The 27748-nt window shown below is 36.0% G+C and overlaps 1 protein-coding gene across 1 annotated transcript in view; it reads right to left on the reverse strand.

Moving 5' to 3' along the window:
• Positions 1-27748, reverse strand: part of kl-2 (dynein heavy chain 2, axonemal kl-2) — a 1497432-nt gene that overhangs the window by 202212 nt on the left and 1267472 nt on the right. Inside the window, exon 50 of the mRNA XM_090414156.1 lies at positions 11598-11782. Within this exon, the coding sequence (XP_090270282.1) occupies positions 11598-11782 (185 nt within the window). The remainder of the gene's footprint in view (positions 1-11597; positions 11783-27748) is intronic.

Consider the following 27748-nt stretch of genomic DNA (forward strand, 5'->3'; position numbering starts at 1 on the left):
GAAGTGGCTTGATAATGCCTTTAGGGGACATATTGCAAAGGTGGTGAAGGTAACACAGAGGATTGCTGCAATTATGAGAAGGACACTGACCTGCAGAGATAAAAGGGATTATCATTCTGTTGTATAAGTCTCTGATCAGACCACACATAGCCTATTGTTCTCGGATTTGGTCCCCAGGATTTGAAGGGGATAAATTAACTGTGGAAAGAATACCAAGACGGATGACAAAGATGGTTTCAGGACTGTACAAGGATAGTTATGAGGATCGGCTGAGGGAATGTGGACTGCAGAGTTTGGTGGATAGAAGAAGGAGAAGTGATATGATTGAGACTTTTAAACTGTTGAGAGGTGGTTACAGGGTTGACATTGGGGAGTTCTTTCGCTTGGTTGAACAGTGGGAAGGAGTGATGACAAGAGGCCATCCGTGGAAGTTATGAAAGGAAACTGTGAGCAAGAGGGTGAGGAGTGGTTTCTTTGCATGGAGGGTGGTTGAACTATGGAGTGCATTGCCTGATGGAGTGGTGAAAGCGAGAACGGTCAATGAGTTTAAGGAGTGGTATGATGGACTGTGTTTCTTAGGGGGGGGGGAACCTCCCCTCGATGAGTCTTGACAGACTATGTTCTTAGGAAGGACCTCCCACGATGAGTCTTTTGACTCCATGGAGGCCTGAATAATAATAATAATAATAATAATAATAGGAGTATTCTATGAGATGGTGAGCATTAGTTTGTTAAAAGTAGGTCATGTTTTACCAATTATTATTATTATTATTATGTGACACCTCCAGGGAGTCCAAAGACTCATCGAGGGAGGGCACCTACTCTACAACTCTCTGTCTCCACCACTCACAATCCACTAATGAACTACAATGAACTGCAATGACACTAATGCCATCTACTGCTCACCACCACCATTAATAGTATTTTCACAGACAATCACAAATATCCATGCCCATGGCGGGATTTGAACTCGCACAGCCTTTTGGTTGGAGAGAAGATAGGCTGACCACTCAGCCAACTAGGCTGGCAAAAATTTATTTAAAAAATTATTATTTATTATTTACATAAAATTTAATTCTTGTAACGATGGGAGGAATCTTCATATAGGCTTTTTTCAATTGAAAGAGAGTTAGCCAAACTTAGATGGGGGGGGGGAAGAGGAAAGGAGGGTTTTTCTCCCAGAAATCTGTGTTTTTCATCCCATATATGGTCTCACATTGGTTGTGATATTTACAGAAAATTTGTGTCTTGATGGCAGTAATGTTATTGTGTGTAATTGGAGGATTAAGTAGAGGAGACTGTGTATAGAGTAGGGTGCTCTTCTCAATGAGTACTTGGACTATGGAGGTGTCACATATAGTGCTATATAGTAATACTATATAGCACTACTGCTATATATATACTCTGCTATATATAGCACTACTGCTATAGCACTATAACAAGATAATGAATAAATTGACAATAAGGGAGATGAAAATACAGTGGTATACTTAGATTTTGCAAACACTTTAATGAGGATTGCCACATGGCAAGTTTGTAACTAAACTGGAATGCATGGGATTAGATACTAGATTAGTAAGATAGGTGTTGGATGTCAGATATCAGTAAGTTGTGTATGTGGTGTAAAAGAGGAAAGTCATTAATAGTATGCTCCAGGGGGGGTCTATGTTTGGGGCCATTATTGTTTAACATATATATTAATGATATATATGGGTTTAACTGGATATTAATGATAAACAGGATTAATCAACTGTTTGCAAGCAATGCAAAACAGGAGAGAACTATGAGAGTCAAGCCGATGTAGACTTACTGGATTGAATACATTTATGAGTGAAACTATCAGTTCAATGTCGCAAAGTGCAAGGTTTAGAAATTTGGTAGGCAAGGATGTGAATGCAAATTGTTCACTTGGCAGGAAAATTTTGAAGGAGGTAGAGGAGATGATTAACCTCCCAAACGGCCAGGACGTCTATAGACGTCCAGCTAAATCTGGATATGATTCAGCCCCCCTGTTGAAAGGACAGGGATAAGAAGTGCAATTTGACCGTCATGTCCATTAGAAGGTGTGATAAACCCTCAAGCTGAAGAGGACAGTTAATCGGATTATCTCATGTTCGTAGCTGCCTCTCAGTTGCCATATAACAAGAAATGCACTTCCTTGTTCTATGCTGGGTAACTGGATCTTAGTTATATAGGATAGACTAAAAATAGAGAAATTATTTATAGTTTTGTTTTCTCTTTTTATTGTCCAATCCAATTTTAATGTCTGGACAAAATAAAGATCCTTGCATAACTTCTTCACTTAAATATAGCCTTACCTTGGAGAACTAATTTTATTCTTATAATTAAGAAGAAAAGCCAAACGGCTATTTTTCTGGCGAAGTTGATAAATTAAGGGGATAAGAATCCCTTATTGTTTTTCAGCCAGTAAACGAAACTCTGAGATCGAGAACTACGATCTAAGCATTTCATGCCAACCTTATCCCCTTTCTTATCCCCTTAATTTAATTTTATTCTTAATTTTTTTGTGCTAATTTTTTTCTAATCGCTTACTCGACAAAACATTTAATTTGCTCTCGTAGAAATTAATTCACAATAATTATTTGAAATATTACTTTAAAAAGGGGATACTGTGGAAAGGATACAAAGACGGATGACAAAGATGGTTTCAGGACTGTACAAGGATAGTTATGAGGATTGGCTGAGAGAATGTGGACTGCAGAGTTTGGTGGATAGAAGAAGGAGAGGTGATATGATTGAGACTTTTAAACTGTTGAGAGGTGGTTACAGGGTTGACACTGGGGAGTTCTTTCGCTTGGTTGATCAGCGGGAAGGAGTGATGACAAGAGGCCATCCCTGGAAGTTACGAAAGGAAACTGTGAGCAAGAGGGTAAGGAGTGGTTTCTTTGTGTGGAGGGTGGTTGAGCCGTGGAATGCATTGTCTGATGGAGTGGTGGGAGCGAGAACGGTCAGTGAGTTTAAAGAGTGGTATGATAGACTTTGTGTTTCTCAGGGGGGGACCTCCCCTCAGTGAGTCTTGACAGACTTTATGTCTTAGGAAGGACCTCTCTCGATGAGTCTTTTGACTCCTTGGAGGCCTGAATAATAATAATAATAATAAAAAAAGAAAAGAACACTGACTGCCGACGTTCCAGATTATATTATTTTTATTGTTATTCTAAATCATCGAAATCGAATAATACTTCACAGATTTCCTTTAGGACACGCTTGAGTAACTTTGCTTTATAGAGAATAACATGAAATTCTTTAATCATATCACTAATTTTTTTTCTTTAGAGGTGTCACGAATAATAATAATAATTCTCGACTGTTCTTTGTACGTTCAGTTTCTGGGTTTCCTTGTATAATTGGTCATTACAAAATGAAATTAACGGTTATGATTTAAATTTATATGGATATATTTTCTGTATAATTCAAATATTAAACTCCAATTTTTAAAGTAAGATACATATCATTCAAAATATGTATATCAAATGTGAAATTTCATTTCCATATTTTTATAATAGAATTGAACTTTATTTCGCCTTTGATAGTTTAACCCCTCCTCCCCATTGCATCACCATCATGCTCCCGAAAACTGTTATGAAACATAGATGCAGTTTTTATTTAATTCGTTACTTCTCTCTAGTAATTGCTCCACATAACTTTAATTTTTCGATATTTTATCGATATTTTGATATTTTCGATATCACATAATTTCCTGATTATTATAAATCAGGAAATTATGTGATATTCGGTTATAGGCGAAATTAATATTTAAAATCACTCTCATTCTTCAAATGCAATATCAGAATAAAGAAAGATGGAAAAACCAAACAAGTAATTTCTGCCTGTAAAATATTCAGATATTGCTTGAGGCTCTTTAGCGTGCTGCATGTTCTATTGTTCTGCTTCTCAGTGGGGGTGGGTTAGTAATCTCCGTTGGCTTAGAGCTGGGCAGAAAGGAATAATTAGTAAGTATACTCAAGACACAATTCATTTACGAGATGGCAAGCAGCAGTAACATTCAGGGTAAGCAAAGGAAACTTCGTGCAATGCAGAAAAGTTGGAGCCTTCACCTTCAGCAGCTATCATTCTACTCTGTAATGAGGAAACAGCATAAAAAATATTACAAAAAAGTGTTTGGACATATATCGGATTTTGTTATTTGGAAGAGTTTCCTCCTGCACAAGAAAAATTTTCTTCTAGGTTAGATATCTAAAGTAACTAAACCTTTGCTACTATTTTATACTAAAATGAATGGGTATGTTCCCCAAGTGATTTATGTTTGTAACAGTTGTCTTGCGAACGATTTATGAAATAAATTCTCTGAAATATCTGCAAATTGAAAAGGTCTATACCCCCCCCCCCCCAAAAAAAAAAGATTATGAAACCCATATGCACCTTTTCTTTTAAAATAATTCAAATCCTCTTTTTCAAGATAATTGTATGAAATAATTTATAATTTTTCGATAATAAACGTGAAACTGAACATTATAAATTAAGAAATTATTTTGGCATAAATAATATATCAGCATGTAAAAGAAATGTCAGTATTTCTGTTAGGATATCTGTAATCAACAATCGAAAAGGAAACAACATTCTTGATGTATTCTGCACTACAGCTTGAGGAACTTTAGTGTTCTCTCTTTTCTTTCTCAATAGTACTGAGAGTAATATAATAAGCCTTTAGCTTTTCTTCCAGCTAAGAGAATCTTATCTAGTATTTCTAAGACGTAGATTATTTCAGAAATAGCAACCAGCAGCAGAAGTAGTAATATTTAGATTTTTTTAAAGAAAAACAAACAAAAATAATACTACTGAACTTTCTTTTGTGTAGTATGCATAAACAGTTTTATTATTGAAAATATAGCATAGTATTTCTAAATCTTAGAATAATTTCAGCAGACCACTGAACAGCTGATTTCAGATGCAAAGAAAGAGTACAGAATTAGAAGCTTCGAATATACAACAATATTATTGCTTTATTTCTTTGGTCAAAATGGTAAACTGAAATAAGAGATTTTGAATACTGTCTGAAAGCTTTCAAACCAGTAGAAATTTAAAGTTGTTATGTAACTGAGTTCCAGGGCAGGAGAGGAGGGGAGGGGGAGTTGCAGTAAAAAAAATCTTAAAAAATGAGCATAAATTTTGAATCATTCCATACAGGATATCTTTCCTATTATATTTTCAAAATATCTACAATGGCTAAGCACTGGGTATTACAGTAATGTGCATCCACAAAAAAAAATCTGTTGCAATTTTAAGCAAAAGAAGAAGGCTAAGAGTCTCTGATAAAATATCATTAGGTATAAATTTTTGATACTAAAAAATACACAATATCGGAAACCGAGTAATGCAGTTTATAATCATTTGTTGCTCATAAAAAAAAAAAAAAATTCCTAAAATTGAAATTTAGTATTCAATATCCACTTAATTGTGAATATTGAAACATGACTAGACTATCCATATAAAGGCATTTTGCAAAGAAAGAAAGCAAAATGTCATATTTATTTCACTAAATGTTATTTAAATATATAAATATTTAACAAAATATTTTAAATGCAAACAAACATTTGAAATTTTGCAAAAAAGAATCTATATTGTCAGTAAATGAAGGAAATTTACTATTACTAAAATATATTCATTGCAAGAAATCTGTGGTCATTTCAGGATTGATTATTTATTTTTGCAGATGTGAAACTTCTATTTTTGGAAAGAGACACAATAAATTGTGCAGAAAAAAAAACAACAACAAAAAAAAACAAAAAAAAAACGATTAGATATCCTAGTACAATAAAGCAAATTCCAAGTACCACAGTACATATAAAGACAAGTGACTCAAAAATCCTCCACCACAGTTAAGCCGCTAATGGCTCTAAAATCGCCGTTAAGGGATTAACAGCGGAGGAGGGTAAATACTTGATAAAAGATAGAATGCCGATGAAGTTTTGATCCATGAAAAATTCTGAGGTAGTCTGGCTATTTCATCCACCTCAGCCGGTAGGAGGGTTAAAGACTTTACGATCACAAACTCAGATATTATGGCTAACTTTGACATAGTATCTTTATTCACAAATGTTCCTACCAAAGGTACTTGCTCTTTTAAAGAACGAAGTTTCAAAGAAGATCTTCGCCCTACTGACTCACTGCATCTCCTCAGGCTATTTCAAATTTGAAGACTCTTTATCTCCAGTTCTTGCCAACATTTACCTAGAGTAATCTGAGGAGAAAGCCATTTCACCTTCTGCCTTAAAACCTAAGGTGTGGTTTCGCTACATAGACAACATTTTCTTAATCTGGGAACATGGCCTGGATGTCCTCCGAATCTTTCAAGAACACTTGAATAATATTCATCCTATATTAAGTTCACATCTGAATTAGAGGTTGACGGCTCTCTCCTTCTCAGATATTAAACTTACCCGGTTGGCAGATCAACTTAAGTTCTCTATTTATAGGAAACTGACTCATACAGACAGACACCTTCATGCTGACTCACACTGTTATCCTCCACAGAAGTTAGGTATCATCTCTACTCTAGGTCACCAAGCCCGGTCTCTTCTTTCAGATGAACAGGAACTTAAAAATGAACTCAGTCGACTTCAAAGTACATTCCTACTTAATGGCTACTCAAAGATGACTATAGGCAAATTATTGTTTTAACCCTCATCCACGATGTAACGAAGATACCACTATTTCTAAAGGCAGTATTTCTATGCCATATATTAGTTCTATATCCCCAAAATTAGCTAAAATTCTGAGGAAATACATCAAGACATTCTTCACACCCCTTCCTAAACTATGTTCAATCTTAAGTCATCCTAAAACTAAACACAATAATCTCAAATATCCTGGTGTTTATAAGATTCTTTGCAACTGTGGTAAACCATACTTCGAACAGATGGAGAAATCAGTCGAACTATGTTTAGAAGAACATCAACTACAGCAGAACTCATGCCAGTGCCTTGTCTAGCCATGTTCTATTTTCAGCTAATTTGAATGAAGAAAACTTTCAACATCAGGTACTCTGGAATAGAATTGACAACATTCACCGTTGTTGTGATGAGACAAAGAGAAGAATTATAGAATCTAAAGAAATAATACTAAATCCCATCCATATTAATAACAATCTAAGCTACAGCCTCTCACAGCTCTACTATTCAATAGTGGCATGCTCAAGATCTAATACACACTCATGTGCAAAATAATACGACCAGAGTTTGTTCTTCTTTTTGAAACTCTAGCTCTAATCTGTACAGTTTGTTTGATTTGTCTCTTAGTTTTGTTTTTAAAATATCAGTTCCTTTCCAGTTTTGATGGTATTTATTGGTTTTGCATCTGAAGAAGTCTAGTATATATATATATATATTCTATAAATGAATTACGGTCAGTGAGTGGTTACGTGCTCCGCAACCATATGCCTGGGAAAGGAGTGTCCTGTGTTCGATTCTTGTTGCCGACATGAGGAGCTTAAGGATCTTTCTCAGACCAAGTTAGCATGGTCTTAGGCATGGACCAGGGTTTTCCTCCCCAGTTTATCTGGGGTTTTCCCTCCCACAAGCAGGCAAACGGGCCTTAAGAACATAATGCTTCACAGACATTTACACATGGTTGAGCGTGGGGGGTAACAACCCCACCTCGTAGTGAGTTATGAAACCCAAAAATGGGAGGCCAAGGCACTACATCGGGCTGTAGTGCCAATAGATAGATAGATTTTTTTTCCCCTTCTAAGCTCTACAAATTTCAGCTCAGAGAAACGGATCTGTGTCTATTCTGTGAAGTTTCAGGTACCTTGGAACACACATATCTAGATAGATTGATATGAATAACTTCTTTATTTCTGCATGTCAAGATCCTCCACGTCATTACCATAATATGATATGATGACTTCACAACTTGTGCAGTGGGTCCTCTAAAATTCAGCCACCCACCACAACCAGATCTTAAGCTTGGAAACAAAGTCTGAGGAGTTTTTAATAAAGGAAGTCGATTTTTCCGTGAAACATCGACTTCCTTTATATATATATATATATATGTGCAATATATATATATATATATGTGCACCTGAAAAAAATCCAGATTTAGACAAAACTAGTCATGCAATGATGATTGCTTTCTTGGACAGAGGAGAAGGGTACACAGTACTATACTTAGATTTTGCAAAGGCTTTTGCTAGATTACTGCATAATAAGTTGATAAAACTAGAGCAGATGGGTTGGATATTACATTAGTGTATTGGATTGGAGACCAGCTATCTGATAGATATCAACAAGTTGTGTATGGGGGAGCAATATCCAGAAAGAGGAAAGTCACTAGTGGTGTGCCTCGGGGATCTGTTTTAGGGTCACCACTCTATCATATGTTTAACTGTTTAACTTGTTTGTATATTAATGTTATTAGTGAAGATTTGGATGGAGATATTCAGCTGTTTGCAAAGTTGCAAAGTTGGGATGAACCATAAAGAGTAGAGACGATGTTGTGGCCTTACAAGAAGATGTGAATAAATTGAGTGATTGGAGATGGGAATTGGGATGTGAGTTCAATGTTACAAAATGTAAGATTTTAAATTTTGGACAAAGATGGGATGCAGAATTTATGCTTGGTGAGGATATATTGTCGGAGGTGGAAGAAATAAGAGATCTGAAATTTAGGGGACACATAGCCAAAATTGTGAAGACAACAGAAAGGCTTCTAGGAATAATGAAGAGAGGACACTGACTTGTAGAAGTAGGGAGATTCTTGTTCCATTGTATAAGGCTTTGATTAGGTCACACATGGGCTATTGTGCCCAGATTTGGTCACCTGGTTTCAGAAGGATGAAGAGATGTTGGAAAGGGTCCAGAGGCGACTGACTAAGGTAGTTTCTAACCTCTGGAATGTTGAGTATGAGGACAGATTGAGAAGATGCAACTTACAGAGTCTGGTGGACAGGAGGAAGAGGGGAGTATGATAGAGACCTACAAGTTAGTAAGGGGTTGTTATATAATCAATGCTGGAGAGGTTCTACAGAAAATAGTGGGAGATCAGGGGAGAACCAGAGGTCATACCTGAAAACTGTATAAAGAGGGTGTGAGTAGGAGATTGAAAAGCAAGTTTTTTTCATGCAGAGTTGTGAATGATTGGAATGTCTTGCCTGAGAGTGTGATGTTTACAGAGAATTTGAGTATGTTTAAAGCATGGTATGATGAGCTGTGTGTATGATAAAAGGACCTCCCAGATGAGTCTTTGCCACCATGGGGTTTTGGATAATAATAATAATAATAATAAAGTTTTTCATTTTAACCTCGGTTCAAGTCATTCAATATTATAGAATATGTTATCAAACCGAGTAACTCTTCCAATGAACAAGGGAAATTCATCATCTCCAAAGTCCTTCACTTTGCAAGGTAAAGGACCTTTGATAGTGAATAAAGATACTATGTCAAAGCTAGCCATAATATATGAGTTTGTGATTGTAAACCTTTTTGTGATTCCAAACAATTTGTAAAGTAACAAATTGTTTAGAATCATGACTTGGAAATATATATTATAACTTAGCAAAGAAGGGAATAATTAGTCATGCTACTTTTTTTTTTTTGTGTGTGTGTGTGTGTGTGTATATATTCATATATATATATATGAAGGGTGCAGGGGAAAAACAACTTCAGTCCACGATATTGACTTCCGAAAAAAAATGTAATTAAATTTTCACTTGTTATCAAAATGCAAGTAAACATAGCATAACAAAATAAAAAAATAATCGATATGGTACATTCGCGTATATTAAGCATAATTAATTTAAATAGTACTTAAAAATTAAAAAAACAAATGGCAAATAATGGCCTTTTTGTCAAAATGGCCAGACTGAAGTGGTTTTTCCCCGGTAAATTCTGGCTAAGTTGGTGCCTATATAAAAAAATGGTTGTTATGCACATTTTTTTATTAATTGGATTGGTAATATCTCTGAAATCACTGAAGTGGTTTTTACCCGGTAAATTCTGGCTAAGTTGGTGCCTATATAAAAAAATGGTTGTTATGCACATTTTTTTATTAATCAGATTGGTAATATCTAATTTTTTAATTAATTAATTATTTAATTTATAAATAATGATCAGATCGCATCCCTTGTTTTAAAGATAATAGGTACTAAGGGAATTATTATACTAACAAAGGTTGGTAAGTGCTTCTTTATTAAGTAAGCAATAATACACAAATAATGAAATATGTAAAGTAAAAAGTAAAAAAAATTTAAGTAGTTAAAATATTGTAGTTTTAAAATAATCGTTTATTTCAATCATCTATTGGATGGTCATCAACGTTGTCGTTATCGCCACCCTCTGGAGCATCATTATACAGCAAATCTTCATAAAATTTTTTTGAATTTGGCCTTTTAATAAAACTGTTAACTTTGTTCTTAGTCTCTTCTGAAATTTTGTGGGGTCTGTTTAGATGTTTACCACGTCCATCTTTAGGTGATTGACCAGTATTTATCAAACAGTTTTTAATCCTTTTCACTTGTTCTTCAGATATACCATGCAAAGAAATAAATGCTTTACAGCAAATTCTGACATCTTTGCTATTCCCCTCATCACCGCCTTGCAGTAATCTGACACGAAAAGCAAATGAAGCCGCGTTCACCCTTGCATCAACTCCTTTTCTAGGACACTTTCTCATTATGGGAATGATTGTAATTAGTACCATTAAATAAGAGTTTTGGTTATTGTAGTTCACTAATAAGTTAAAAATCATGAATAATTCTTTTTCATTCGGCATCAGGAATAGTTTCGAAACAACGATACCTTTTACATAAACAGTCAGGACCAACTTCGTGCATTGTTGCACGAAGAATTTTCATTATATCTCTAGTCCTACCTGTCTTTTTTTCGTTTCTTTGTGAGTTTTTCTTTAGTATCAGCTTCACTTTCATTAGAACTATTAGAATAATCACTTATCATTTTCACACTACTTTTTATTATTAAAAAACAATGAAAATACTCGGAAAACCAAAACAGTAAAACTATAATCAAAACTAGTAGTGATTCAACAAACCACTGATAACAAAATAATGGCTGATGCAATAGTGATAACAGTTGATGTGATTGGACCGAAGTTGTTTTTCCATACAACCGCTTGGACTGAGGGTGTTCTTCCCAAGTTTAAGAAATATTCTCTATTCATTTGTCTGGACTGAAGTTGTTTATGCAGAAAATCGTATTTATGAGATGAAACTTTCCTTTAATCCCCAACAGATGGCAGTATTAGGTTGAATTCACAAAAATTGGACTGAAGTTGTTTTTCTCCTGTACCCTTCACATATATATATATCTATCTATATATATATATATTGCTAATAAATGTTGAAAGCCAAGGTGAATTGATCTTACAAGAGATCAGTTGAAATGCTAACGGTTGAATGCAGATCCAAAGCAAGATGTTGATGTCAGAGGATTATCTCAGCTAAGGGTTTTTTTTTTTCTGAGAGAGAGGACAGAGGTAACAAATATTTCAAAGCTATTTGTTTTAAAAACTTACAGCAATGTCATTAGTCTAAAAATTTAATTGACTACAATATGAAGGATTTTTTTTTTTTTTTACTAAGCTCAGTATCTATTACTTACTGAAATTGTGGAACAGCTAAAGCATCTTCACAAAAATACTGTTTTATGTATGTTAGTAGAATACGTGCATCCCATTCATCAGTAACATGTCCACCGTAAGTAATTTCAGCAAATAAATATTTCAACGTCACCCATGGTGTATCTTCCTGCTGTACCAAATACAGTCTCAAAATCTTCTCGGAAATCTATATGAAAACAATTATGTAATTATATGTAATTATAAAAAAAACACTAATTTATATTTGATTAGTGTGATTCAGTATTTGTATTCTGTAATCACTGATTAATAATTTTAAATCCAGTGGGATGGTATGGGGAAGCAAGAGTTAGGTATTGCTACTTGCTATAAAGCACTTTACTGTGGATAGCATACAGAGGAAAATGCCTTAACAAATTGTTTGGAATCATGACTTGGAAATATATACTATAACTTAGCAAAGTTATAGTATCTATGTATTCTATAATCACTGATTAATAATTCTAAATCCAGTGGGATGGTATGGGGAAGAAAGAGTTAGGTATTGCTACTTGCTATAAAGCACTTTACTGTGGATAGCATATGGAAGAAAATGCCTTAACAAATTGTTTGGAATCATGACTTAGAAATATATACTATAACTTAGCAAAGAAGGGAATAATTAGTCATGCTACTTTTTCTTTTTTTGTGTGTGTATATATATATAATATATTGCTAATAAATGTTGAAAGCCAAGGTGAATAGATCTTGCAAGAGACAGTTACTTAAACTGTAAATGCTAACGGAATGGAAAAGCATGTCATTTCCATTTTAAGTACAATATTTTTTGTGCTCACTGTTTGATTCTTCTCAATAGCATAGCTCTATGAGTGTATGATATAACATGGAAATTGATAACTTATTTATTCAAAACACAACAGGTAAAAAATTTCTTCTTCTTCTTCTTCTCTTCAAGGATTAGGCATTTGCCTGCTCCAGCTTCATTGGTCTTTCCATCTTGTCGGTGGTCTTCCTCTCTCTCTCTCTCTCTCTTTTTTCTTTTGGTCTATATCTATCCACCTCTTTAGTTAGCTGATATCTTTCATCCTAGATAGATGTTCTTTCCATTTCTCTCTATATTCCTTCATCTTTTCATTTATGTTATAAATATCTAGAGACAGTTGTATACTAATGCCAGGAGTATCCGGAATAAGGGAGAGGAATTGGTGGCGCAGATAGCATCAGCCTGGCCAAAAATTATTGCGATCACTGAGACGTGGTTGACAGAAGAGGATATAAAAACAGGAATAGAAGTCACTGGGTATAGCATTTTTCGCCAGGATAGGAGGGGAAAGCGTGGTGGTGGGGTGCTGCTTATGATAAGTGATGACCTATGTCCTCTAAGAGTGGAGAATTTGGAAGGAAGTGAGACAAATGATTTTGAGAGCGTATGGTGTGAGGTAGAGGTAGGCAAGACAGGATATTTAGTGGGGTGTTGCTACAGACCCAGGAGCACAGAGGATGGGGACCAGGAGATGTTTAGACAGCTAAGTTTGGCAAGTGCAAATTTCAATTTGGCAAGTGAGTTTAAAGAGTGGTATGATAAACTTTGTGTTTCTCAGGGGGGGACCTCCCCTCAGTGAGTCTTGACAGACTTTATGTCTTAGAAAGGACCTCCCTCGATGAGTCTTTTGACTCCTTGGAGGCCTGAATAATAATAATAATATCTAGTTCTTTTCTGATGTCTTCATTTCTTATATGGTCCAATTTTGTGCATCCTTTTATTGTTCTTAAAAATCACATCTCTGCAGCTTGTATTTTACTTTCATCTTTCTTTTTAACTGTCCGTGTTTCTGAACCATATAACAGAGAGAGAGTGGCCATTACTTATAAAATTTTTACCGAGGGTCTCGTCTCATTATTATTATTATTATTATTACAGACATAGCATACTAGTCGTGGCGGTGGTGGAGGAGGTGGGCAGAGGATAGCATTGATGGAGATAATTCGTAGCAGAGGCTCGGTGTAGTGGTTGAGACAGTTGTAGGTGTCCTCCCACGATGATCTTCAGACTCCTTGGAGGTGTCAGGAATAATAATAATATTACACCTGTCATTAACAACAGTATGATATTACACTGATAAAGTGCTCGTTCAATAATTCTACTATATCCTTTGCAGCTGTTAGCCTGCTGCCATGACTATCCATCAATGTTAATCTGCTATAATTATTCTTCCTCTTGCTTGCCATGTAGCGTAAAAATTCCCTTGAGTTAATCTTGGCCTGACAAACCAATTTCCTCTCATACTGCACCTTTTATTTCTTTACCATGCTCGTCACCTTTCTAGCCTGCACTTTATACTCTTCATGGGTCCAATCACCACCAGCTGCCTTGTACCTCCTACATAACATTTTATTTTCCAGCACCGCTTGCTTAATTTCATTGTTCATCCATTTCACTCCTACTCTATTTAACAGTTTAACAGTTTTTATTATTCACATCACGTATACAAATTATACATATTATACTATTCAACTTTTATAATTATGACAATATTTCACAATACAATTCAATGCACAGTACAATGTTACAATAATAAAATTCAAGTATTACTATCATATTCTGTTGGTACTAATACTTATTTTGGATATTATTTTATTATGGTTAATAAAAAGTTTTCTCATATATGCAAGTAGAATATAATATATTTTGAATGGTTTCATAGTTATGATAAGTAACTGGCTTAGAGTAATGTAAGGTAGTTAATGCAATTAACTACCTTACAAATTAATACTGGTTACTAGAAAAGTAATTAGCTCAAAACAGACACTGAGAGTCCGGGGACCGCATCTAAGAGGCTCCCTTACCAGTTATAATAATATACATATTGATATTTTAATACCTAATTGAATGAACCAATTCGTAAATGAATATTAATTGGTTATGATATATGAGTTATAATGATCTCTTATACTATACGTTTAAAATAATTGTCAACATTCTTTAATCCCATAAGGTAGTTTCTCAATCTTTTTCTGAATACATATTCTGAGGTTATAGATTTAATTTCATTTGGAAGTTTATTATAGCTACTCATTGCAATGTACTCGAAAGATTTATGAAAAATTTCTTTGTTAGCCTTAGGTATTTCCAGCGTGTTTCGACCGCAGAGCAATCCATAGTCTACATTATATACCAAGAAACTTTCAGTGTTTCTTTTTACATATAACAGACAACCATAGAGATATAGTTTCTGAAATAGTAGAATATTATGAACGATATAGAGATCATTGGTTGAATGTGTGAAGTCGGTAGTAGTTATGGCTCTAATTATTCTGTTTTGTATTCTTATTAATGGAAGCAGATTGTTATAATAGTCTCCTCCCCAACAGGTAATGCCATATTGCAGTGAAGAATTTACCCAGAAATAGTATAAACATCTTAAGAATGCTGCATTTACAAATTTTTTACCATAATATATTCTGTTAATTATGAACCTAAACTTATTTGTTAAGAAAGTGGTGTGGGAGTTCCACTTCAAATTGCTATTGATATGGAGACCCAAATACCTGACAGTTTTTGTTTTTTTGATTAAGCTACATTTACAATTTAGAGTATCACTACATTTCCTTTCATGCCATTTTATAGTTATACTGTGATCTAATTTGTCTGTTAATGTAAAGTACATATATCTTGTTTTGTCAGTATTAATGTTAAATCCGTTGTTGCTAAACCATATACTTAGTTTTAACATATCACTATTTATCCAATTTTTTAGATCTTCAAGGGTTGTTTTGGTGTATACTAAAGCCGTATTGTCAGCAAAAGATATCATTTTGCCAAAAAGTTTGTATTTAAATAGATCATTAACACATATTATAAATAGGATGGGTCCTAGTACCGACCCTTGTGGGACTCCGAAGAGTATATCATCCAGGTGGTGACATTGCAGAAACGAATAAACCAGTAGATTATACGGGAATTGTGGTTAATGAAGTGGAGGTGAGTAGTCTATTGCATAACCTCAATGTCAATACATCTGTGGGATTGGATGGTATACCAGCTCGTGTTGTACGAGAAGCAGCTAAAGAATTGTCAGTACCCTTGACCATTTTGTTTAATTTGAGTCTCGGGTCTGGGTTAGTCCCGAGCGGGTGGAAAGAGGGGAAAATAGTTCCACTGCATAAAGGTGGTTCCAAGACTGCTGTTGTAAATTACCGACCGATTAGCATATCAGGAATCATTGTCAAGGTCTTAGAGAAATTAGTCAAGAAAAGAATACAGGATTGGATAGATGAAAATGGGATATTGTATGGGGGACAACATGGTTTTGTGAAGGGTAGATCATGCTTCAGTAACTTGCTCACGTTTTATAACACAGTGACGGCTGAACTGGATAGGGGTAATGGGTTTACAGTGATACTACTGGACCTTGCCAAGGCCTTTGATAGGATACCACATGGAACCCTAATCAATAAACTGGAGCAGATGGGTATAGATATAGGGTTGGTGAGATGGATAAGAGGGTGGTTGAAGGAGAGATATCAAAGAGTGGTTTATTCAGGAGTGGAGTCTAAAAGACGGCTTGTGACTAGTGGAGTGCCACAGGGCTCTGTTCTTGGACCACTGCTTTTCAATTTGTTCATCAATTATATTGGAAAGGATCTGAGAGGAAGTGTTCACTTGTTTGCTGATGATGCAAAGTTGGGTAGAGCAATTGTGAGTGCACAGGATGTCAAAATTTTACAGGATGATTTGGATAGTTTGGAGGACTGGGCTAGGAAAAATGGATGTCAATTTAATGTGGCAAAGTGTAAGGTTATGCACTTTGGGGTGAAAAGAATAGCAGCAGTATATCGCATAGGTGGAACCGTACTCCAGGAGATTGATGAGGCCAGGGATTTGGGAGTGCTGGTGGATAGGGAGTTGAAGTTTAGGGGGCACATTGCAAAAGTAACTAAAACAGCTCACCAAATCACTTGGCTTCTGAAAAATACTTTAACATGCAGAGACGAACAAGTTGTTGTTCCTCTGTATCGAGTCTTGATAAGACCCCATCTGGACTTCTGTGCCCAGTTATGGGCACCAGGGTTTCTTTGTGATGGGGAGGAAGTGGAGAGGGTCCAGAGACGAGTGACCAAGATGATAGCAGGTCTGTGGAATGAACCTTATGAGAATAGGTTGAAGATTTGTGGGTTGCAGAAATTGGACGATAGGCGAAGGAGGGGTGATATGATTGAGACATTCAAATTACTGAAGGGTTTTTATAAGATTGATCCAGAAGATATTTTTGAAAATATGACTGGTGGTGGGAGGACTAGGGGCCATGCATGGAAGCTGGGCAAGAGCGTGGTTGACAAGGGTGTTAGAGCTAGGTTCTTTACTTGGATAGTGGTAAATGAGTGGAATAAGCTTCCAGAGTCTGTTGTGGGTACTACGACCGTGAATGAGTTCAAGGCAAGGTATGATAGATACTGTGTGAATGTTGAATAGTTGTTCTTGACATGATGTTAGGGCCTCCCTCGATGAGTCTGTCGACTCCTTGGAGTTTCCCGGAACAATAATAATAATAATAATAATAATAATAATAATAGCTGGTATATTGTTTTCTATTATTCAGATGGGATCTGAACCAGTCATTAGTAATTCCCCTAATGCCGTATTTGGACATTTTCAATAGTAATAGGTCATGATGAACACAGTCGAACGCTTTAGATATATCAAGAAAAATAGTTGCTGTGTGCATTCCTTCGTTTATTCCACTATAGACCTTTTTATGAAACTCCAATAGCACTTTTTTAGTATTGCATCTGGATCTGAACCCGTATTGATTAGTTGCGTAAAAGGATATTGTATTTAAATAGCTATTTAAGCGTTTTTTTTTTATCAAAATTTCAATAACCTTTGAGATTGTGGATAGTATAGATATTGTTCTGTAATTTTTTATTTCATTTCTATTTCCTCCTTTAAATAATAGTACAACTGAAGCAGTCTTTAGGTGTTCTACAAATTTACTATGTTCAAAGGATTTATTAATGATATTTGTAAGGAATTGTAATTTATGCCTAATGATAATGTTCAGCTTTTTAACATTTATGTTGTCACTTCCCACTTTTTACCTTTTTTTTTTTAATCTGATTACTACACTCTTCACTTCATCTTCGTTTACTGCATGTAGATACATAGAATTCTTAATCCACGGAAGGTGACTGACATACTTTGCCTTTTCTGCAAGGTCAAAAACACAACTGCCATAGTTGGTAAAGTAGTTGTTCATTTTGTTAAGTATATCAGTGATGTCATTGCCCTCTGGGAATTCTCACGTTTTCTGTTACCTATTATCATATTGACTAACCTCCATTCTTTACTTTTATTTACTTCCTTAACCCTTGGTATGCAGTCATACATTGCTTTTGTCAGATACTTCCTTATGAGTTTCCATGCATTGTCAACATCTTTCCTGTTCAGCTCATCTACCCAACATACTGATGCTAACTGACTACAGAGCTTCCTATAATCCCCTGCTTAATACTTCCACATGTATCCATTTTTGGCAGTGATCTTTACTTGTTTCATCACTTCCAAAAAAGTGCCTCATGATCACTCTCACCAACTGTTGGCAGCATCAACACTTCATTAACAACTACATCGTGTGAAGTTATCACCAAATCCAAAACATTAAAGCCTCTAGTTGCTTCAGTCACATGCTGCTTAAGATATTTATCTCTCAGAAATTCCACAAACTCACTCTCCTTGTTCCCATACACTCAGAGCTGGCGCTAGGGTCTTTGCAACCCGCATGCAATTCTATCTAAGTGCCCCTGCAACGATCCAGGCATGTGTGGTTCTTTTACGATAATAAAAATTTAAATTATTTGAAATTTCTTAAATAAATTTTGACAGAACAGCCACATGTTGGTTCGCTAAATGTAATGAACTGGGGGTGTTGACTAGGCAGGATAATCATTAAAAACCCAAATATTCAAAAAATTCTCAAAAGTTACAACAAATTTTGATAAAGCCACTTCACTTTAATTGTTGAATATAATGATACAGGGATTACAGTCTTCTCACCGACCTGAATCGCTAACAAAATTAAAATGAATTTTAATTAAAGTTAAAATTTATTTCAACTAAAGTTTAAAAAATTCTTGCATTTTACAAGTTATTAAAAATTTAGTATCTTGTAAAAATTTTTTAATAATTTTTTATAAGAGGAACTATCTTTTAGGAAAATAAAAGAAACTCAAGATAGATGAGAAAATAAGAAAAGAATTCAGAAATAATTAAAACATTTAATATAAGTTTAAATTTAAATTTAATATGTACATCCCCTTTACTTATCTACAAGGGTAAAGGGGATGCACAAGACTGTAAAAATTACAGAGGAATAAAGTTGATGTCCCACACAATGAAAATCCTAGAAAGGGGTCTTGATGGAAGACTGAGGAAAGAGGTGGAGATTGCAAAGGAACAATTTGGCTTCATGCCTGGTAAATCAACAACAGATGCTATCTTTGGGCTATGGCAGATGATGGAAAAGTTTCGAGAGAAACAACGGGAGCTACATCTGGCATTTATTGATCTGGAGAAAGCATATGATAGAGTGCCAAGGCAAGAGTTCTGGAGGTGTCTGAGAGAGAAGAAGGTTCCGGAGAAACATGTCAGGTTGGTGCGGGAGATGTACAGAAATGTGAAGACAAGTGTTCGGCCTTGTTTGGGACAGACAGAAAGTTTTCAAGTAACAGTTAGCTTGCATCAAGGGTCAGCATTAAGTCCATTTCTGTTTAACATTGTGATGGAGGTGGTGACAGAGGAGGTGAGAGAAGATGCGCCTTGGACAATGTTATATGCAGATGAAATCTTGCTGTGTGCAGATTCAAGAGAAGAAGCGGGAACTAAACTGGAAAGATGGAGAAAAATACTGGAAGAGAGAGGTATGAGACTAAGCAGAAGTAAGACAGAGTATATGTGTTGCAGAGTGGGCGGTGGCCAGGAGACAGATCTGGAGCTGGAAGGAAATGTCATCAGGAAGGTGAGGGATGTTAGATATTTAGGTTCAACAGTGGAAGAAGATGGAGGAGCTGAGAAGGAAGTGGGATGCAGGATACAAGCGGGTTGGAGGAACTGGAGGGAGATGGCTGGAGTGTTATGCGATAAGAGAGTGCCGATCAATCTGAAAGGCAAAATCTATAGGACAGTAGTGAGGCCAGCTATGACGTATGCTATAGAAACTGTGGCCCTGAGGAAAAATAACATCAGCAGAATGGAAGTAGCAGAGATGAGAATGCTTAGGTGGATGTGCGGTGTGACCAGAAAGGATCGTCTGAGAAATGCTATGTGAGGGAAACAGTGAAATTTATGAACTTAGGAGTGAAGATACAGGAGGCAAGGTTGAGATGGTTTGGTCATGTGATGATGAGGGAGGACAAATATGTGGGAAGAAGGGACATGCAGATGGATGTGCAAGGAAGGAGGAAGCGTGGGCAGCCAAAGAAGAGATGGAGGGAGCTGGTAGAAGAGGACTTGAGTATGAAGAACTTGGATGTGGTGACAGCCCAAGACAGGAGGATGTGGAGGAGACTCATCATCAACAGTGATCCCACTTAAGTGGGAGAAGCTGCAGAAGAAGAAGAATATAAGTATTCAAAAAAAAAAACATCTTCACAAAATAACAGAAAATAAATTAAATTACATAAATATACTTGAATTTTTTTAAATTAAAATTTTAGGGTTTTTCATTTCATATTCACAAAATTAGAAATAATGGTCTTAATGTCTAATTCCGCACATATATCATTTTCGTTAGCTATTAACGCCAAACTAACAAGCCTTTTTTGTGACATACTTGTTTTTAAGTAGGTTTTAATCAATTTCAACTTGGAAAAGGAACGTTCAACGCTCGCTACACTAACAGGTATGGTTAATAGTATTCTTAAAGCAATTGAAAAGTTAGGGAAAGATAAATTATTGGACACAATAGAATTACGAATATCGAAAGGGTTTTGAATATTTAAATTATCCTTCTGAAAAATATCCCGGAAAGCATAACTTGTCATATATAATAGTTCTATTGCATTTATGTCTTTATTGTTGCCGTCCTTCAAGAGAATCTCTAAATTGTCACAATTTTTTCGTAAATCTTCGTTATTAATTTCTAGTAATCTATACAAGAAATTGACATTATCATAATATGTTTTTAGTTGTTCAAAACGTTCCATTAATGAACACATTGCAACTTCTAGAAGTGTATAAAACACATTATTATTATTATTATTATTATTATTATTCAGGCCTCCAAGGAGTCAAAAGACTCATCGAGGGAGGTCCTTTCTAAGACATAAAGTCTGTCAAGACTCATCGAGGGGAGGTCCCCCCCCTGAGAAACACAAAGTTTATCATACCACTCCTTAAACCCACTGACCGTTCTCGCTCCCACCACTCCATCAGGCAATGCATTCCACGGCTCAACCACCCTCCACACAAAGAAACCACTCCTTACCCTCTTGCTCACAGTTTCCTTTCGTAACTTCCAGGGATGGCCTCTTGTCATCACTCCTTCCCGCTGATCAACCAAGCGAAAGAACTCCCCAGTGTCAACCCTGTAACCACCTCTCAACAGTTTAAAAGTCTCAATCATATCACCTCTCCTTCTTCTATCCACCAAACTCTGCAGTCCACATTCTCTCAGCCGATCCTCATAACTATCCTTGTACAGTCCTGAAACCATCTTTGTCATCCGTCTTTGTAACCTTTCCACAGTTAATTTATCCCCTTCAAATCCTGGGGACCAAATCTGAGAACAATAGTCCAAGTGTGGTCTGATCAGAGACTTATACAACGGAATGATAACCCTCTTATCTCTGCAGGTCAGTGTCCTTCTCATAATAGCAGCAATCCTCTGTGTTACCTTCACCACCTTTGCAATATGTCCCCTAAACTTCAGGTTTCTATCAATCATCAACCCCAGATCTCTTGTCTCCCCTACTTCCTCCAGTATAACTCCTCCCATAGAGTATGCAGCATCCCATCGATGTTTCCCAAACCTCAAGACCTTACATTTTGCTGCATTAAACTGAAACCCCCATTCATTTGCCCATCTATCTAGCTTATTTAAATCCTCTTGCAGGGCTACCACATCTGCACTATTACTAATAATCCTTCCAAGCTTCGCATCATCTGCAAACAACTGAATATCCCCCTGCAATCCACTGGCTATGTCATTGATATAAAGGTTAAACAATATAGGTCCTAGTACTGAGCCCTGTGGGACCCCACTTGTAACCCTCTGCCTCCTGGAAACTGCTCCACCATACACAACTCTCTGATACCTATCAGACAGCCAATCCTGAATCCAGTTGACCAATCTGACATCCAGACCCATGTGCTGCAACTTAAATATCAGCTTATCATGTGGCACCCTGTCAAATGCCTTCGCCAAGTCTAAGAAAATTGCAGTATATGCCTTTCCCTCATCTAATGCTCTTGTAACTTTATTATAAAAGGCTAGCATATTGCTAAAACAAGAGCGTCCTTTCACAAATCCATGTTGATTCTCACAGATAACATTACCCTCATCTGCCCAATGCTGTACACGGTCCCTCACTACTTTCTCCAAGATCTTAACAACTACTGATGACACACAGACTGGCCTATAATTAGACACTTCCAGTCTGTTACCACCCTTATGCAATGGCACTATCTTACCTTCCTTCCATTCCCTGGGCACCTTTGCCAAAGCCAGACTTTCATTGAAAAGCCACGTTAAAGGTACTGTCAATTCCCTAGCACATTCTCTCAAAACTCGTGGCAAAATACCATCCAGTCCCACAGCTTTACTGACATCCAGAGTACTCAGTATCTGAAACACACTCTCCTCCTGTACCTCCAGACCTCGTACCAGTCCTATCCCTCTAGCATTAAAACTGACTCCTCTAGGATGAAATACTCCAATAAAGTGTTCATTGAACAATTCCACTATGTCCTCTGCATCAGTCACTCTATTCCCATTTTTATCCCACAATATCATTCTTCCACAGTCATTTCTCCTCCTACTGGCCACATAGCTAAAAAATTCCCTAGGATTTTCTTTGGATCTTACGGCCAATCTCCTCTCATATTCCAGTTTCGCTTTTCTTACCACACGAGTCACTCTTCTGGCCTGTGTCTTATATTCCTCATGCATCTCTTCACCTGTCTCCTTATATCTCTTCCATAGCCTCTTTTTCGCATGCAATTCCTGTTTAATATTGTTTGTCATCCACTTTACTCCAAATTGCGCCCTCTTCTTCACTCGTGGTATACAACTTACCATTGCTGATAACAAATATTCTTTCACAATTTCCCACGCACTGGTGATATCCCTGCCTTCCAATTCCTCCCTCCATGAAACTTCCCGAAGTTGACGTCTAAGACTATTATAATCACCTGCCTTATAATTCCACATAAGTTCCCGTCTCTTTGATACTCCTGCATGTCTATTCATTTTCCAAGTCAAAACCATATGGTTTCTCTCTCCAACTGGTGGGAGAGACGTCAACTCAGTTATTATCAACTCTTCTGATACTATAATGAAATCTAAAACTCTTGAACCTCTTGTTCCCTCTATTAAATGTTGCCTAAGACATTTGTCCCTCAAGAATTCTAGAAATTCCATTCCCCTATTGTTACATGCATCTTCCTCTCTCCAATTTATACTACTGAAGTTAAAATCTCCCATAACAATCATTCTTCTTGCACTTGCCAAACTTAGCTGTCTAAACATCTCCTGGTCCCCATCCTCTGTGCTCCTGGGTCTGTAGCAACACTCCACTAAATATCCTGTCCTGCCTACCTCTACCTCACACCATACGCTCTCAAAATCATTTGTCTCACTACCTTCCAAATTCTCCACTAAAACACATTCACTCTAAATTTATCTTCTGGTGATAGTGGCGTTTTGTTGTAATGCTCGTAGTCAAATTGTTGTGTCTTCTTTCTTCATTGAACTTCAGTACCAGTTTTAAATTCTTGTTCTCCATCCACCTCTTTACTCAGTTCTTTTGCCGTTTTTAGAACTTCTTTAAAATTTGTATCTGATCGATACTCTTGTAAGAATATTTTTAAGTTTCAATAGATTCTAAAGCAAGTGTAATGTTCATATTTTTGTTTTGAAGCATTTTACTCACAGGATTTATTCTGTTAAGTAAATCATGCCAAGTTATAAGAGAACAAATAAATTTGTAGGCCTTTATTTTAGCACATAATGTTTGTGCTTCATGCTGTTTCTTTATTGAAATTTTCATTATTTAAAATTTCAAAAAGTGCATCGTAAATTTCTCCTAACTGATATCGTAGAGAGCGGATTGCATTAATTTTACTTTCCCATCATGTTTCTGATGGCTGTTTCAATGTTAATTTTTTACGAATTTTAAAAGGATTGCCCAATGTTTGTAAGAGAATGAAAAGAAATTGTATATTTCTTGAATAATTGCAAAGAAACAAATTGTATTTGCATTCGCTTTGGCTGCATCATTAATGATTAAATTTTGAGTATGAGCAGCACATGGCATGTAAAAAGCTCGACGATTTTTGTTCAAAAGGAAATCATGGAGCCCATATTTTTTCCCCTTTCATATTTGCCCCATTGTCATACCCTTGACCTCGCATGTCTTCAATGGGAATGTTCCATTTTTCCAGTTGTTCCATTATTGTTGCACATAAACCACGTCCTGTGGAATCTGATATATCTGCAAAACCTAAAATGTTTTTTCTGATCTTGACAATTCCATTGTCACAGGAAACAAAGCAAATAATGATGGTCATTTGTTCTGTTTTACTTGCATCAGGCGTGCAATCTAAAATTATGGAATAATATTTAGATTTTCGAATTGATAATAAAATTGTATCCCTGATTGCGTTACTTAAAGTTTCCAATATTTCATTTTGACTGTCTTCACTCAAATAGTGTACTCTATTGTTTCAATGTAGGGCCCTTTCAACATGATTTTCCATAATGGGATCAAACTTCGCAAACAGTTCGACTAATTTTAAAAAAATTTCCCCGTTATTCCTTTCATATAATTTATCAGATGATCCGCGAAAAGCTAAATTTTTTTCTACCAAGGAATTTTATAATTATAATCAAGCGTTCTAAAACATTCGTCCAATGTTTCTTTTCCATTTCATACATGCTTTGAGTCTGGCAATCAATAGTAGTTTTGTTTTTTAAATTTTATCAAGTTTCTTCCATTTTAAGAAATTTTTCATGTGAGTTAAACTAGTCTCATGTCTATACAAAGTTGTACTTACATTTCTCCAGTCGTTATAACCTTCTACAAGACTACTTGATTCAGTAGGTGCAAAAAGTTTGCAACAAAAGCAAAAAACAGATTTTTAAAGTTTTGGAATAAATGAGCCATGTTCTTGGCACGAGCTCCCCGCTTTCCATTTTTCTATTATAATACGTGTCGCCAAATTTACGACCATATGTATCTCTGGGATATATTATATTTTTCTTTTGAACAGGTTCCATTTCAATTAAAACAACTCATAATTTTTCATCAATATTTTCCCATTCACCTAGATCTTCTAAATTTACAGAGACTAACAACATGTTAATTTCATGGTCAACTACAACTAAATTTTCTCTTAACTGTTTTTCACTTAAATCATGCATCTTGTTATTTTGTTCAATAGTTGCAATAGTACTTTCATGCAAACTGGATGATGTGCATGGTTCATCAACTCTGATTTCTGATGTATCGAGTTGGTTACAATCTGCATCAGAATATTTTAATATATTTATTAAGAGCCCCAGTTTGTTTCTTAATATCTGCTTCTTTCGCAGCATGACGCTTATGATTTTGTGCACCGGATAACTTTTGTTTAATTTTTGCTTTAATTTCTATTTTATACCCACAAGAAATTATTACACAACATGACACAGACGCGAAATAATAGTCTGCACTGCCCTACTGTCAGTAGCCTGAGATGCGTACCACATGACTGGTTAACTAGCAACAAATGTTTTGTACGAAAATTCGTTTTTGCACATAAAAACCGTTCATCATTTCACTTTAGATAGACTGCAGTAGACACAACATTGTGCAGACATTCTCGCTGTAAAATTGTAAACAGCCAGCTGATCAAAGAGGCGGCAATATACAATTTTTTAAAATTTTAATTCGGTGTATCCGGCCTTATTTATTTTAATATTGATCATTCTAAGAATTTTTTGTTTTTATTATAAAAATTTTGTTTCTAAAAAATGAACTTATGAGCCGTGTCCCAGCGGCAGCGCCCCTTTGTAGCGCTGCCCGCATGCCCGTTTCTGCCGGTCCTGCATACACTATCTCCTCCTTACAGTCTATATTCCTGTAATTAAAGTCTCCCATCAGGATCATCTTCTTTTTACATTCCAAACTAATTTGCCTAAACATTTCACAATCGGTATTCTTTGCATTCCTTGGCCTATAACAGCATCCTATCAGATATACTAACCTGTTTATTTCAACTTTGCACAACATACTCCCCACTCCTCTTTTCACATTTCTATCCTTCCGTAAAATTATATATCCTTCTAATTCTATTTCCAACATCACGTCCTCCTCGACAACCAAGTTTCGCTTATTCCAATTATTTTTGGGCTTACTGTCTCAATCAGTGCAACAAACTGAGCTGTGTTGTTTTGAATGCTCTTTACATTTGTGTATAAACATAACAATCGCTGTGTTTGAGGCCATTCTACCAGCACCAACATTCTATATTCTAGCTGCTATATCACACCTCTCTCATCAGTCTGACCACTCCTGGTTCCCTGATCCTGACTCTGATTTCCATTTCTACCTGTGTCATCTTGTGCTGCTCCAATTACATCTTCAACCTCATATCCATCTTCCTCCTGCCATACAATCTGTTGGTTTGTGCTGCTATCCTGCTTCACAGGTAGATTCCGTTCATTTGCTACATTAACTTCTTGACTCTGTGCATTTTCAGAAAACAATAGCATTTTTAAATACTCAACACCAAAAATCCATCAGCTTATACCATTCCAACTTCCCTTCAAATTCACTCCACAGATTTAGAAATTTAATCCCCTATTCAGCATCCTTCTAATTGTTCCACATATTTTCAGAATTTTTTTTTATTTTTTCATTTATATCTTTATCTTTTAGGTATGTTATTATGCAGCCTAAATAAACTGTGTCCTTTGTTCTATTATTTTATTTTCTTGGTTGATTGGTAGAGCCTCTGCTACTAATGGCTCAGTTAAGTAAGTTTGAGTGCGGTTAGTAGTTGGAAGGGGACCAATCATTCGATGCTGCTGGGACACTCTCCCTCGATGAGTCTTTGGACTCCCTAGAGGTGTCAAATAATAATAACTATTTTTGATCTAACATGATCCAAACCTTTAAATGTCATGACGTTTGTTTTCTTTTGTGAAATTTTGGATGGGAATCTTCATTTGTTTGCAGATGATGCAGAGTTCAGATGAACTGTGAAATGTAGAGAAGATGTTGTGGCCTTACAAGAAGACATCGAATAGATTGAGTGAATTGGCATGGAAATGGTGATGCCAGTTCAATGTTGCAAAATTTAAGGGTTTAAAATTTGGAAAACAAAGATGGGATGTAGAATTTATGCTTCATGAAGATATATTGTTGGAGGTGGAGGAAATAAGAGATCTTGGGGTGATAGTGGATAAGAATCTGAAATTTAGGGGACATATTGCCAAAATTGTGAGGACAACACAATGAATTCTGGGAATGATGCAATGGACACTGACCTGTAGAAATAAGAAGATTTTTGTTCCACTGTATAAGGCTCTGATTAGGCCACATACGGACTATTGAGTACAGATTTAGTTACCTGGTTTTCAAAAGGACGAAGAGGTGCTGGAAAGGGTCCAGAGATGACTTACTAAGGTAGTTTCTGATCTCTGGAATGTCAAATATGAGGAAAGGTTGAGAAGATTAAATTTACAGAGTCTAGTGGATAGGAGGAAGAAGGGGTAATATGATAGAGACCTACATGTTAGTAAGGGATTGTTATAGGATCAATGTTGAAGAGGTTTTACAGAAAATGGTGGGGGATCAGGAGAGAACCAGAATTCATCCCTGGAAGGTGTATAAGGAAGGGTGTGAGCAGGGGAGTGAGAAGCAAGTTTTTTTCATGCAAAGTTGTGAATGGATATGAAGCTAGTAGCATGGATAG

This window comes from Typopeltis vanoorti, chromosome 24 (genome assembly GCF_054136105.1).
Source record: "Typopeltis vanoorti isolate ZY-2024b chromosome 24, IOZ_Tvanoo_1.0, whole genome shotgun sequence".
Classification (NCBI taxonomy): Eukaryota; Metazoa; Arthropoda; class Arachnida; order Uropygi; family Thelyphonidae; genus Typopeltis; species Typopeltis vanoorti.